At 50.3% G+C, this 15,740-nt stretch overlaps 1 protein-coding gene across 1 annotated transcript in view; it reads right to left on the bottom strand.

Annotated features, from left to right (window-relative positions):
- Positions 1 to 8,709: 8,709 nt before the first annotated feature.
- SALL3 (spalt like transcription factor 3) overlaps positions 8,710 to 15,740 on the bottom strand; it is an 18,724-nt gene continuing 11,693 nt past the window's right edge. Inside the window, exons 3-4 of the mRNA XM_021929903.2 lie at positions 13,030 to 15,740; positions 8,710 to 11,609 (exon numbers count right to left, since the gene is read on the bottom strand). The exon at positions 13,030 to 15,740 is cut by the window's right edge and continues 743 nt beyond it. Of these exons, the coding sequence (XP_021785595.1) occupies positions 11,178 to 11,609; positions 13,030 to 15,740 (3,143 nt within the window). The 3' untranslated portion in view covers positions 8,710 to 11,177. The remainder of the gene's footprint in view (positions 11,610 to 13,029) is intronic.

The following is a 15,740-nucleotide window of genomic DNA, read 5'->3' as shown; positions in this document are numbered from 1 at the left end:
CCAGCCCCAAAGCCTTGCACATAACAAGTGTCCAATAAATACTTGTTGATGAACTGATACGAGTGTTATAAATGCAGAAATATTCTTCAAACTTTACAGAAGTTTGGTTTCTGGGAAGCCAATTTGTCAGAAATTTTAATCGCTTCTAACTCTCCTCTTTTTCTTTTGATAGTGAGCCTTTCTGACTCACTTCTCAGTTGGGAGTTGCCCCAGGACACACTGTGGGTCCAAGAAACCTAAGCAGAAGTCAGCTGAATGGGGTTTCCAGAAAAGCTTTCACTCTTTTGATCAAGGGATGGGGTTGGCTTCCAGGCCTGGTGCCCTCGGTTCTTCTTTCCTCTTTCTGAGGGAGCCTGAATGCAATGGCTGGGTCTGCAGCAGCCATCCTGTGGTCACATGGGGAGCAGTGTGAGAACAACCCACACACTAATGCCTGTGGGGGTGTCCATGAGGCACTGAGTCATCCCCAGCAACCCCCTAGCTCTGGACTTCGAGTTATGTGAGAAAAACAAACTCCGACTGAAGCTATGATACGGGGTTTCCATTATTTGTAGTCAAATGCAAACTTAACTGATAGAACAAGGACCTTGGAAAAAAAGGACATAAGGACACTGGGTGCCTTGGGCAGCACTGGAGACAAACTTCTACTTCATCACAGCACAGGGCCAGCTCCCTCTTGAAGCACTGTTCAAAGCTTCCTTAAAGTGGTCCCAAGACCAGAAGCAGCTGCACCAGCGCCTGGGATCCTGTCAGACTCACCTGGAGAACCGGAATCTGCATCTAACTGCATGGTCAGCGCCCTGTGCTGATGTAACAGCACCAAGTCCTGTGCAGACCAGCGGTTTAAACCCTGGCCCAGCTGATCAACACGTGGGCTCTGCCCTTGGACATTCTGACCCCATGAGCCTGCAGAGAGGCCGGCGGAGTTTCCTGCGGGAACCCTTCCCTCGAAGCTGCCAGGTGTACAACTAACTGTTAATTCTGGACCCAGCTCCGCAGCCCCATTCGGTCATCACAGCTGACTCGCCTCGCGCTTAGGAGGCTGACCCTCCAGACTCGACCCCCACGTGGAGCTGTTGGGGTGACCGCGCCACGGGCGAGTTTTGCTGTGATTCTGGGTCCCCCAAAAGGAAGGGCTCAGCAGTGGCCTGGGTGCCCCGTGCCTGCCTGCGGGGACAGCCTCCCGAGCCCGTGGACGTGGAACACAAGAGAGACGTTATTTAAAATACAAGCTGGCGCCGCGTGGGGCGGAGCGGAAAAGATGTTGAGCCTCACGTGCCAAAATGACATCGGGGGGCTGGCGGCTCCGGGGCGGCTCAGAAGGGCGGGCCGAGGCAGGGACAGGGCGGCCGGCTCCCGGGGAGATCGCACCCCGCGGGGGGCGTCACAGCCACCGCTCGGGCCTCACGTGGACGCCCACATTTGATTCCAAGATCCGAGTGCGACCGGGCAATGGGCGCGCCCGGGACCCGCAGCCCCGCAGCCTGGTGAGAAGCCCCGCGGGGCTCATGGGGGTGGCTGTGGCCGGAATTCTGGCGACCTGGAGCCAGCCTGGCCTTTGCAGCTGGGGAGGAGCCACCGCGCCGGCCAGGGACATGCCTGGGGGTGGCAGAGGCCTTCCCTGCGCAGGGCTCGCCCTGGGCCCCGAGGATGGGCCCCGCTCCCAGGGCTGGGTCTTCCCTCGCGGGCCGGGCTTCTCCCTCCCAGGGCAGCGCCTCGGTCGATCGGGCTCTGCAGCCAGCGAGTGAGGACTCACCCCGGGCACGCCTGCGGGAACCATCCTGGCACCGACAGCCGAGGTCACAGGCTTTCCTGCCACGATGGCCGAGCCCCTGGGAGGGGAGGACCCGCCCTCCTCCGTGTCCGGGTGCTGGACGCCTCTGGAGCCCACGCGCCCTCCGCCCCCACGAGAGCCCTGGGGTCGGGGTCACTGAGGGCTGCACGTGGGCCGCAGGGGCACATGCTTTTGGGGCTGGCGCAGGGCCCAGAGCTCTGCCCCAGAGTCCCGGTCCCCAGAAAGCCCGGGGAGGGGACTCAGGAGTGTCCGCTGACTTCCCGCTGCTCCGGGGCCTCCGGGGACACGTGCGGAGACACCCGCATGAGCACCTTAAAGCAGCGAGGCCGCCGTGAGACTCAGGGACTTACCTAGAAGTGACTGTCAAAAGCGGACCGACACTTGCTAGCTCGCCGCGGGATCGGAACTGGGCCTCGAAGCCAGGCCCGGCGCAGGCCGCAGCACAGCGGGAGAAACGGCTGCCCACCCGCCCACCCCGCAGGCTCCTTCCTCTCACCTGTGGCTTCAGGAATCTCTTTGCGGGAATCCTGGCGTTCTGTGTTACCAGAGGACTTATTTTGCCACATCTGACATTTTGGAAATTATTTTAAGCATTTAGAAAGGCTTTTTCCCTGCGCAGGGCTCGTCCTGGGCCCCGAGGATGGGCCCCGAGGATGGGCTCCGAGGATTTTGTGTTTGGTTTCATGTTTCTAAACGAAGTTAACTCTAACTTAAAAATCAAAGGACTCACACCTGTGATCCTAGCACCAAATTTGCGAGGCTGAGTCAGGAGGATCACTTGAGGCCAGGAGTTTGAGACCAGCCTGAGCAACACAGTGAGACCCCATCTCGAAAATAAAAACAAAAATAAAAATAAATCAAAGGGCCTGAAAGATACCATCAATAATTCTTAGAAAAAGCCAGGGACCGGGCGTGGTGGCTCACGCCTGTAATCCCAGCACTTTGGGAGGCCAAGGCAGGTGGATCACCTGAGGTCGGGAGTTCGAGACCAGCCTGACCAACATGGAGAAACCCAGTCTCTACTTAAAAAAAAAAAAAAAAATTAGCAGGGCGTGGTGGCGCATGCCTGTAATCCCAGCTACTTGGGAGGCTGGGGCAGGAGAATTGCTTGAACTTGGGGGGCAGAGGTTGCGGTAAGCTAAGATTGTGCCATTGCACTCCAGCCTGGGCAACAAGAGTGAAACTCTGTTTCAAAAAAGAAAGAAAAAAGAAAAAGCCTTGGAGGAAGTTGTTCCACTGGGGAAGGAGGCCTGTGGCTGGCGCCTCATCCTGAAAGGCCAAGTAACTGGTTATATTTGCATCGGTGAATTCAGTACTCCAGAAGCACCTCTGCAACAGGTAGCCTTCTGCGGACGGACTTCCAACACATCAAGAGAAACGCTCCATCTCTCTCATTACAAAAGCATGGGAAATACGAGTAATAGCCAACATACAATTCTTTAAATGCTTGTGAAATAGCGATATATATATATATTTTTTTCCTGAGATGGAGTCTCACCCTGTGACCCAGGCTGGAGGGCAGTGGTGTGATCTCGGCTCACTGCAACCTCTGCTTCCGAGTTCAAGCAATTCTCCTGCCTCAGCCTCCTGAGTAGCCGGGATTACAGGCACCCGCCACCATGCCCGGCTAATTTTTGTATTGAATATTTTCTAGTATAATAATAATAATTAAGCCAGCCTTGCAAACATATGTCAAACGTTTCATCTGTGTCTATGAAGTTTAGAAAAGCTAGGATTTTCTGATGTCAGGGAGTACACATTAATAAAATTATTAAGCTCAGCATTATCTTCTACTTAAAAAGTTTAACTTGTTATTCTGGACAAGCAGACATTTGCTGAGCTAAGTGCACCTCTTCTTAGACAGTTAATTGTTACTTTAAATAGTCACTCTTTCTTGTCCGCACATCTTATAATAAAGTAGACATTTCTACTAAATATTATAATGAAGATTAACATAATTAAAAGTAGTTCTGAACAATTTTGCAAGATAAAGATTGGGAATTAAGAAGCTTTTTTGAAGTGAGTTTTTATCAAAAGGCAGGCAATGCCCCCTTTCTGCAAGACCTGATGCCCATGTTCTCTTTGTGGTTCCTTCAAAGATGAGCTATCTGGGTGTGGTGATGCTTTTTTCCCCCGTGGTTACAAATATTATTTCCACGCATTTATTACTTTTACGTGGCCTATAATTATTCGTTTAACACTCCCAGAGCCAGCTGAGTTAGATTCCACCAGCCACACACTGTGGGCAAATTGAGCTTCGACTTGGCCAATCCTGTGCTATCTGTGGTTGCGATCAGATCGATCCTGGAGCAATAGGCATCGATCCCTAAGGCAGGCAGCAAACACGTGTGGTCTTTCTCACACACACACACACACACACACACACACACTCTTTTCAGCTGGTGTACTGAAGTCTACGTATGGAGGGCACCACGTGCACTCGTGAATTTGCTGTGCACCCATCAGGACATGGTCTGAGTCCACGGACAATGGTTGGTTTGTGCCGAATTGAAACGCACGCCCAGGGAGGCCATGGAGACACAACTCCTCTGTCAGGTCCCCTTTTCAGGCCTTTTGAGAAAATCTTCAATCTGCCTTCAGTTAAATACTAAGTCTGGCCATGATTTTCAGTTTTTTGAAGACCACTGAGTGTTTCTAAAACTGAGACTCTAATCCAGGCCAGTGGTAGGAAAAGGTTATTGGGTTCAGAGCTTGGTCTCAGGGACCATCCTTGAAAATAACCACTGTATTGTTGTAATTTAAAACTTGGTCTACAGCTACTCTTCAGCAGATGGTGATGGAGGTGGTAGTGTCAAGGTTAAAACATAAATTGAAAGAACAGAGTAACTAAGTCATGAGGTAACTTCTCAGTGAGAGACAGCAACGCACACGTGAATAAATACACAGGGTCTTTAGGCAAGGAATTAGCTCCGAGTGAGTGAGGTGGGGGATTCATTAACTTCAACAACAGGTTAGATTTTATTTTCAGATCCTATAACATGTTCTGAGATGAGAATATATATATGTAGAGTTTTGCTTGGGAAAAACTAATTACTTACAAATATTTATTAATGAAAGTTCATTTGCCCAAATTACCTACAGCCCCTAATTAAAATCTGAGGTTTATGCACTCTATTTCTCAATAATAAAGAAAGATCTAGTAGTTTCTTGGGTGAAATTATAGGCTGATTATTCAACTTACTACTCAGCATGTGTCTATAATGTCCAATAATAACTGCATTGTTTATCTTTGAGATAATATGCTTTAACAGTACCCACCTCTTGAATTACCAGTAGGATTTTTAAGAATCCCAAATATAAAGTGTCTGGGTTGCAAAATTTTTCTTGATGGTTCCATACCTAACATTTCAAGTAGGCTGAAGCTGTGCAGTTCTGCAGACCTGCCAGCTGTATTTCTTGGTGGTATGTGATGCTCTGTTACTAAAAATCACCAAGAAAAACAAACAAGGGTGAGAGGCTTATGTGCAAAATCTTCCTTAAACGATCTCAGTGTGTGGGGAAGTCTTTCTGCACTTTTTAATTGTGTATTCATAAGACTGTCACCGTTTGACATGGAAAATGTTTTTCTAGGCCTGCTCGTTCTGCTGCAGCAGCAGCGTGAGGGTGGGCGGGCACGTTTTTTTCTGGGTAAATTAAGGTCACAACGGGAGCTGTTCTTAAACCGTCCTTGATACGGCAAAGAGAAAAAAAATCAAACAGAAACATTTTGCATTATACATATAATTAAAAGATCTTGTGAGTTATAAAAATGATTTTGTCATTTAGATATTTTTATCCCTATTTGTAAAAAGGTATTGGTATTAAAATTCAGATGTCCTTTAAGTTAAGCTAGAAAGAACGAAATGGAAATTAGTCACACCTAAAATAACCACGAGGAATGAAGGAAATAATTTACACTTTTCTGTAAAAATTCTAGTTTATAGATCATTCTGTAATTTAAAATATGTGCATCATACCAACATAGAAAGTATTACCCATTTCCCATGTTCACAAATAATCACATTTGGAACAACTGTAATCAGACATTTATTTCCACGTTTGAATCATATACAGTGAGCGATTCATACCAATATGAACAAGTCCTTGCATCTTTCACTGCAGGGCATGGCCTATGCACCATTTGTTTTTCATTTACTGATGTAAAGAACTTTGGACAGAACAGAACACAAACGTAATCTGACACCGTGACATCTCTTCTTCCTCTTGTCTCGCTGGCTTTCTGATTTTCCCACAGGGTTATCCAAGCTCCCCGAAAGGCAAGTATTCGCTAGGAATGGTCTGTCCAAATGACAATCTATGATACTTCCAACGAAAACAGGCCAAAGATGCAGACCGTGGTAGAAATCAGGACAGTAACACCAATGTTCATAGTTTAGGCTCTCTGATATTCTACTAAGGAATAACAAGAAAAAAAAAAAAAAACACATTGTTTTCAATTGCATACTCTTTTGAATATATAATGCTGTAATGAGGGGCTGTGTGTGTACTTGTGTGCAGGACTCATGGAAAAATCAAATATGTTTCTAACGTCCCTTATCTAACAGAATATGCAGTACGCATCAGTTTACAGCTTGATTTTATTTTACCAAGTATAGTTGCATTTTTAACATCAATAAGTTCAATGGCTTTTTCATTTAAAAAAAGATACAAATACATTTTTCATGATCCAAAAATGATTTCGTGTAGTAGTTTCTTTAGCAAAGTTACTTGTAATTGATTTTTCGTATCTATGGGAGAATATTTTTAGGTAATAACTCATATTTTCTCTCTATATAATAAATACCATCAATTTTTTTCATGATTACTTTTGGGTAAAGAGAAAGATGTACATGAGTGGTAGTTCTTAAAAAAAAAACCTGGAAGTTTGAAAAGAACTGAAAAGGATTTGAATATCGTCAAATTCTACCCTCTTCCTACAGATAGGAAAGCAGCTTTTACATGGCACAGAGTGAGAACCTTCTCCACGCCGGGCCCCCTCCCCGGGCCCCAGCGTGGATTGTACCAGCCAGGACAATGCAGAGAGGACAAGGTCACGCCCCAAGCCTCGCTTGGTACAGAAATGCTGAAAAGAGAATGGCCAAAAAAAAAAAAAAAAAAAAAAAAGCCTCTATTGTCATTTCATTTTAAAGTTTTCACTTCATAAAGAACACTGAGAATTCATGCCCAATATTTCCTTCTTACATGAAAAAGGGGAATGTCACTTCCTTCCCAAGTTATATAGAATATTTTGTAGATCAAGTTTTAACACAGCTAAAAAGCAGCAAACAGGACTGCCGGGATAAACGTTTCATGTCCTCTTTTTTTTCAGTGAAGCACTGTGTCGTAAGAAACTTTCAAAGGAATAAACAGGTACTGTCTGCCTGTCTCAGTAATTAGCAAACGAGCACAAGGTGGTAACACAGAGGCCTGAACACGGGGCCCTCGGGTTGGCAGTGAGCTGGCGGGCGACAAGCTGGGCGAGAATGAAACACGTGCAGCACCGTCTCCGGCTTCACGCGTGCACCAGAAGAGGGACGAGAGGTTTGGGCGTCTGCGGCGTCACAAACCACCACAGTGAATACAGTGATTTGAAACTGGTTGGGCTGGAAACATGCATGCAGCCTAGTGATAAAGAAATGGCCCTGATGTTCACCGGGGCTTCGTAAAACACAAGATGGGGACCGGGCAGTGCCTGCCAAAGGCAGAGGAAAAGCAGGTAGGGGCTCCCATGCCTCCAAGCTTCCACGGGGCCAAAATTAAACAGCAAGAGCTGGAAGACAATTGCTTTTTAGCCCTTTAGCAGTACTTATTAATTAGCTTAAATGTTAATGTTTCCTGTAATGAACTTAGAAATGTATTTAAATAATTTTTAGGGATTGTTGGCATTTATGATTCTTTGATACACAGTTTACATCACCATAGTTGGCATCAGAAAGCAGTAAACACCCAGGCTTGCCAAGCCTAACATCTCTGACCTTACCTCTGGAAATATTTTTAAAATACAAGAAGTAAATCCCTTTTCTCCTGCATTTTAGTTTATGTTAATTACTTTAGATGGCTGTACATTTTTTTGCTAATTCCTTACTTTAAAAAAATTGAATTTACGATCTCATTTAGTCAGTTTACATTTTATACTTTCTATTCTAACATTGAAATCAACATGGTTTGATTTCTAAGGCTTACGATATCTGCTGGAAGGTTGGCCTGGATTGGTTAGTTTAGTGGTTAGTACCTTTATCATTCGTTAAAAGCCACCTGGTACTTCCCAGGTAAAAATCACTGTAGCTTTTAGGTTGTCAGTAGTTATTCTTTTTAAAAATAAAAATAATAAAAAAAGAAGAAATTGATTACATATCTTGAAATCCAGGAGCTGTAAAATCATTCTTATTAAATGTTATCAGTGAGGTAAAGCTGATTTTAAATTAAGGACGTTCTCCATCTGGAATTAAGCTGTGTGGAGCCACCATCCATGAACTCACAAAGCTGCTGCTGCTGCCACACTGTGGGCACCGCCCCACCCACTCCTATCCTGTCCTGTGATTAGATGCACATCTATGTGTTCAAGCCACCTGAAAAGCTGGCATTTTCACTTCATGCTGATGATAGGAAGGCAATTCTGGGCGGTCATTTTTGGGCACTGTGGAGTCTCTGATATGCAGGAATTTTCTACCACATCTTCTTCCATCATAGATGTAAAAAGAACCCACAACTAGGAGGCCGAATTTTTATTTTGGAAAAAAGCACAAAGTAAAAATTTCAAGACCAATCAAGATGCACTGAGACGCTGCTTAAATCTAAGCTGCCAACCTGTGTTGACGTTCCTGGTGGAAATACCACGGACACACACCCACCACAAATGACCTCCTCAAATTCCACTTTCTCCATTAGGGAAATCAAGGAACGCAACTCAGAAGTAACATTGCATCCTGCATTTTATTCAATTCCATGTGACAAAAATAGTAACCTAGACTAAGACATCCATTTCAATCAGTAGATGTGTCAAGCCACAAGATTTAATAATAAAAAATATTGGGTCTAGGTAACAATCCCCAGCTGCTCAGAGAGGCCCCAGCCCCGCATGGCATTACAGTATAAAAATAGTGTCTCTCTTGACCATGCAGAGGGATGGCCTAGCCCTGCACACAGGAGGGTCAGTCTCACTGTACCTTCATGAGCCATCTTATTTACAACACTTTACATTTCTCTTTAGTTATATACACATCCATTTGGGAGAAGAGAGGACACTATGTGGTACCAAATACTAACCAAAAAACAAACGAACAAAAAGCCACACACACACACCAGAAAGGACACCGATAAATAGTGAAAACATTCAACTGCTGAAACACGGCGACCTCAAGCCACCTCAGTGTTCTCTGCCTAATGCTTGAGACACCCCGAGCCCTCATCCCGTGAGAAGAGGGGGCACGGTGGGGCCAAGTTACATCTCATCACCGTGGAAAACAGAGCTGTAGAGTTCAGTGTTCATTTCCAATAGAAATAAACAGCTAATGAGTCTTTGATACTCTTTTTGTTCAGTGACACGCTGGCACACGCAGCCCATCCTCTCACAGTGATTGTTGTTGCTGCTGTGGTTGTCAGGAGAAGATCGTTTTATTTTTCTGTCTCAACCGAGAACACTTCACTGTCCGCGCATGCAACTCCTCGCACTGTTACCCAGCTGACAGAGCATCTCTTGAACAATTTTGTTGTTGGAAGTTCACAGTGTCAGACGCCAGCACGCTTGCAACGCACGAAAATGAGGTAGTTCACACGACGCCGTGTTTGCGCTGCCTCGGCCGCCCCTGCCTCCCGGGCCCTCCCGGCTGGATGCAGCTCAGCCATCAGCGCCAGACTGTGTTCTGAAAAATCAGAGGACACTGTGCTTTGCTTTCATCTGAGAAGATAATAAATAAATCAGGAACTCGGAAAATTTCAAAGTCATGACTGATTGTACTGCCTGATACTTGCCACTTCTCTTGGGTTTACTGTCCACGTGACCAGTGCCACCAGGCAGCCACAGTCTTGTCTGTGGGTGAGAGAGAGACAGACAGACCCGCTTACGGGAAAATGAGACCTGCAAAAGGTTCTCCTAGTTCCTTCCCAGCGTGTACTGACGTCACAGTCCTAGGAGGAATTCACCAAGGTTTCATTAGGGGGTGGTCACAGTTTTTAAATGGGCTTTGTGTTTGTAGAAAAGTTAAATAAATCATTTTAACTCAAGAAACGGCAGGCCCTATTTTCTGAGGAGCTGACAAGTCTTGGTGGCTTTTCTTTTTAAGTGGCATAGATTTCTAATATTGTTTGACCATAAGACAAAACAAGAAACTGTAACAGTTTTCCCATTTTCCTTAAATTGAAGTACTATTTATAAAATACTTTACATCTTTTTAAATTTTCAAATTATAGACAAACCTCCCTAATACAAAATACTAAAAGTGCAATAGTATAAATTAAGAGTTTGCAACCACATTATACAAACATTACCTTTTTATTGTACAGCTTTGATAATGTGAAATATTTTCTCACAACTGTTTATAATGTTATGAGTCATTTACGGTGATGTTTGTCTGTAACTCGTTCCCCAGTCATTGGGCTACAGACCACACTAGAAAACAACAGTCCACATAGCAGCTACAAACATTTAAATTAAAAAAAACAAAACAAACAAACAAAAAAAAACAAAAAAAAGCTTATTACTGACAGGTACTCGCACATGAAAAGCATGCTATCTTTCCCAACAGAACTCACAATTTTGCCTGCATTGAAATAATCCACTTATTTATAGTAAAACAAATCTTGCTTAAAAAAAAAAAATCACATAGCCAGATGTATTCTGCAGTACAAAAGCTTCGTTTAAGGTCGGGGCTATTATATTGTCTGTTACCCGCATAATCTTAACATTATAAATACTACAGACGAAGATAGTGTCATGATACACAGCATTGGGAGTACTAAACCACGTCTTTAACATGAAGAGTTCTAAAAAAACATCGTTCAAGTGTCTAACTAATTCAAACGAAACCATCAAATGAGTTTCACTGGAATACCGCGGGGGACCCCTTTCTCCCTCGTAGAGATTATTGGGTTTCAGGAGAAAGGAAGTGGACATGGTCTGAGCTCTTTCTGTTCCTAAGGCGGTTTTCCAAGCACTTTTTTTTGACGGAAACTTATGTAAAAGGTTGCAGAGTTCTCAAGAACAGTCAGGCTTGCTGTTGAAGGGGGCGCCATGCAGCACTTACAAGACCACCTCTCAGCAGTCGCACAAAGTGTTTTCTGCTATGGGTGAAAGTGTAATGAGAACCGAGGCAAGGAAGGTCAGAGGCCTGGCGCTCCAACTTCAAAACGTGGGCCTGGGCAGGGCAGATGAGCGAGTCACTGGCTAGTTGATACCAATCTCCTTGTTGTCCTCGATAAACCGTGTGAATGGGCGGCTGGCTGCTGTTTCTGAGCTTGCTTTGTCCAAGCTGACGATGGGTGGGCTACTGCCGGTACGCGCTTTGTCCATCCCACTGGCCATGGTGCCCAGAGGCGGGAGGGCGCTGCCCCCGAGACTCACGGGGAGCTGGGGGATGCCTCCGTTCTGGATGACGGAGATCTCGTTGTTCTTCATGGCGAGCCCGTTCGTGATGGCTGCAGCATACTGGTTCCAAAAACTGGGGTCCACGTTCATTGCCCGAGCCGCCAGGTCCTTCTGGAACATTTCAGAGAACTTCAGGGCATCGCCCCCTAGGAGAGCCATGGGGTTCTCCACAGACAGGCGGCGGCCGCGTCTCGCGGGGGCGTTATTCCACATGTGTGTCCCCATGTGCACCTGCGCGAGACACGGAGACAGCCCACGAGTAAGCGCCCAGACACGGAGGCAGAGCTGCTCCGCGTTCACTGCGGCAGACAGAGGTCTACCCCGCTCCCAAGCGCGACTTAGGGACAACAAAACACAGGTGGACTTTTCTGGACACTTCATATTTCTACATGCAAACATCTTGTTTTATTGAACATAATAAGCAAAACCAACAAATATAAATTAATGAATGCGGTCTTTCAGTAGACAAACTTTAATTTTCTCCTAAGGTGTAAAGCTCACATGGCCACCCAGAGAACGTTCTGGAGCTCGAAGGGTCCGGGTCTTGCCCCTTCACTTGCCCAAGCCCTGGCTCCCTTCATGGCCTCCACCGTCCCCCACTTTGCATCCTCTGCCGCTGGGACTGTCTGACTGTGCCTCTCTTCTCTTGCTTTCTCTCAAACGAGAAAACATTAATTCTAGAACATCCCAGGGCCACCTGCAGCCAGCAGGCCCTTGGGGCAGTTCTTATCCAGCCCACACACGCCGGGTAGAAACCACAGGCATCGATCTTTGGGCTGTCTGAAGAGGCTGCCGGAACCCAGACAGGCTGGCTTTGCAAACGAGGACTTCACAGAGGACAGAAAGCAGCCATCAGCCAAGACGGTACAAGGCACGGGCCTGAGCCACCCAGTACTCGTCACACACCCTCTCTACCACTGCTGCTGCGGTCTCAGCACAGCGCTGGCTCCTCTGCCCCACTCCAGGAGTTTCTCACCCTCCTGTGGGCCCTCTTGGCAGCCACAAGGACAGAACGACAGGGCCTGTTGAGTGACCTCGCCTTGGTATTGCTTGTATTACATGTGAGGTTTAAAACCAAGTTTATTTTCGATCAGATTCAAGAGGGCTTCAGGCCCTAGACCTGTCCCCCAAGTTGCAAAGTGAGTGTTCTCACCCCTAACCAATGCCTAACCTGGCTGAAGCCATCAGAGGCCCAGCTGCATGTGTCCCTGGGGAGAGGCCCAGGCTCCTGTTCCTCCTGCAGCCGATTAACAGCATGTAGCCTAAGTGTGTGTGCACAGGGACACACACACATGCCAGACACCACACACACGACATGCCCATTTGGACACGCACATTATACATGTATGGATACATTATACACCCACACATGGGGCACCTACACATGCATACTCATACACAACCCATACCCACACGCATGCACATAGGTACACCGCTCACCCACACGCACACCCGACACACACACATCACACCCTACAACACACACACCACGCACATGCATGCAAACACACCCACACCCACACGTGTGGCATCTCGTCCCCCTGGCCAGAACAGGAGCAGGACCTCGGTCGCTGTGTCCGCGGCAGGTGATGGAGGAAGCCACGGCGGCTCGGCGCACCGCAGCCGGGGCTGGAGCCTGCCATGCTCTTACCTTGAGGTTGCCCTTGGTGGTGAAGGCCCGGCCGCAGATGGTGCAACCGAACGGCTTCTCGCCGGTGTGCGTGCGCTCGTGGATCTGCAGGGCACTGGCCGAGGAGAAGGTCTTCCCGCACGACTGGCAGTTGTGCTGCTTGGGCGTCCGGCGCGGCGGGGGGGCCAGCATGGGCGTCAGGCCCGGGCCCAACACTGTCTGAGGCCCGGCGGGGACCTGGACGCCCGCGGGCAGCGGGGGACCCTCGCCCAGCGCCATGGCCTTGCCGTGACCGTTCACTTCCACTTTGATCATGGTGGGTGCGGCGCTGGAGATCAGGCTAGGAGTGCTTTGGCTGGGACCTAGAGCAAAGTTGGGGTCAAATAACTGAGAAGGCAGCTCTTTCAATCTGTGCGTCAGTAAGTGCTGTTTTAAATTACCCATAGTGGAGCACCCTCGCCTGCAGAGCGCGCAGACGAACGGCCGCTCCTTAGTATGGCTGCGGTAGTGGATTTCCAACGCGCTCTTGCAAGCAAAAGGCTTGCCACAGACACCACACACAGTGCTGGGACACTTACCCCGCTCCCTGTTCAGGAACAGCAGGCTGAAGGGCGCCTCCTCCTTGATGCCCGCGCGGCCGGGGGCGCCTCCACTGCCTGGGGCGGGGGCCGGGCTGTCGGGCCTCTCGGTCTTGAGCGGGATCTCCTGGGGCTCCTCCGGGGCGCCCAGGCCCGGGGACTTGGAGCGGAAGCTCTCGCCGTTGCTGGGGGCCGGCGACAGGGCCTGCGAGGACGAGGACTCGGACAGGGCGGGGCTACCCGCGCTGCGGCTCTCCAGGTCGCCCACCGCCGACGAGGAGTCGTTGCTCAGGCGGTCACTCTCTCCGGACCCGTTATCCACGGACTTGAGGCTGGTCAGCTGCTGGCAGCTCATGACCGAGTCGATCATCTTCATCTGGTTCTCCAGGGCGGCGATGCTGGAGATGACCGAGGGCGGGGAGGGCGGGCAGGACCCCGCGTAGGACAGGAGCGGCTTGGCCGGGTCGCTGGCCGCGTCCTTCAGCTCGGCGTCGTCTTCCATGGAGTTCTCGTCCATGTCGTCGTCGTAGCTGCTCAGAATCTCCGCGTTCTTGTCGTCGTAGGCCAGCTCGGAGTCCATGGCATCCTGGAAGCCCTCGGGCAGCGGCGTGTTGGGGATCTGGCCGCCCATGTGCATGCGAATGTGCTGCTGCAGGACCACGGCGTTGGTGAACTTCTTCTGGCAGATGGGGCAGGAGTGCTGAACGCGCAGGGGCGGCTTGGCGCGGTGCACCCCGAAGTGCGTCTTGAGGTTGCCCTTGGTCGTGAAGGCGCGGCCGCAGATCTTGCACTTGAACGGCCGCTCCCCCGTGTGCGTCCGGTAGTGCATCTTCAGCGCGCTCTGGCAGCTCAGCACCCGGTGGCAGATGACGCACTGGTTCGGGTCCGTCATCTTCTTGTCGATGTTCTCCACCAGCTGCTGCAGCTTCGAGGTTTCCGACGTTGGCATCGAGTCCAGCAGCCCGCCGAACGGAAACTGGGCCTTGAACTGCTCGGAGACGGCGGGCAGCCCGGGGCTGCCGAGGCTCGTGGGAGCGCCATCCACCGATGTTGGCGCGGTGCTGGCCTGCGCGCCCACGGGAGTGTCCCCGGCCCTGACATTGGTGCAAGGCAAGCTGACGGACTCGGCTTTAGTCAGGGGCGGCCCGCCGAGGAGTGGCTGTGGGGACTCGGCGGTGGCTGACACGCCGGACTCGGGGTGGTTGAGGCCTGGGGACAAGGAGGCGCACTCGCTGGAGGCGGGCGAGGGCCTCTGCGGGGAGCGGCTGGCGGGGGTGGCGCTGGGGGAGTCGGCGTAGCCGTGCGCGCCAGGGACAGTGGGCGGCAGTTGCAGCCCCACGGACGTGGGCACGGTGGGCAGCACGGGCTTGCTGTCCAGCCAGGTGGTCACGGGCTTCTCCGGGGGCAACGACATGCCGTAGGGAATGCCCGAGCAAGTGGGCACATTGTCCAGGTACTCGGGGACCGGGTAGGGGTTCATCTGGATGTGGGGGTACTTCTCCTTGTGCCTCTGGAAGTGCACCTTCAGGTTGCCTTTGGTGGAGAAGCGGTTCCCGCAGATGTTGCACTTGAAGGGCCGCTCGCCCGTGTGCGAGCGCAGGTGGATCTGGAGCGCGCTGTCACTGCCGAAGACCTTGGCGCAGAAGCGGCATTTGTGCTTGAAAAACGGGTCCTCGGCACTGGCCTTGGGCTCGAACACTGACACATTGGGCGGCTTGCCCTTGCGGTGCTTCATGAGCGCGGACAGCGGGTCCAGGGCGTTGGCCGTGGCCGCGATGCTGACCAGCGGGTTGGGGAAGATGACGCCGCTGGCAGAGGTCTGAGGTAGAAGCGGGCTTGGCAGGCCGGGCGCCGCGCCCAGCAGGGACCCCGGGCCCAGGGCAGGCGGTGTGGACGCGCTCTGTGGCTGCGATGAGGCCGCACTCTGCGGCGCTGGGGCGGGGGCGGCAGGGGCCGGGGCAGCGCTGGGGGCGGCGGGCGCGCTGGGCTCCGCAGTGCCACCGGGGGGGCTGGCGCCAGACTCGGGCCGGGACAGGGGCTGCGAGCCTTCGAAGGCAGCCGGGGCGGCGGGGCCCGAGCCCGCGGGGGCGGCAGCAGGGGCCCCAGCCGACAGAGGGAGCGCCGCCAGCCCGGGCAGCTGGCTGGGGGCCGGGC

This window comes from Papio anubis, chromosome 19 (genome assembly GCF_008728515.1).
Source record: "Papio anubis isolate 15944 chromosome 19, Panubis1.0, whole genome shotgun sequence".
Lineage (NCBI taxonomy): Eukaryota > Metazoa > Chordata > Mammalia > Primates > Cercopithecidae > Papio > Papio anubis.
This window is presented reverse-complemented; position numbering and strand designations above follow the sequence as displayed.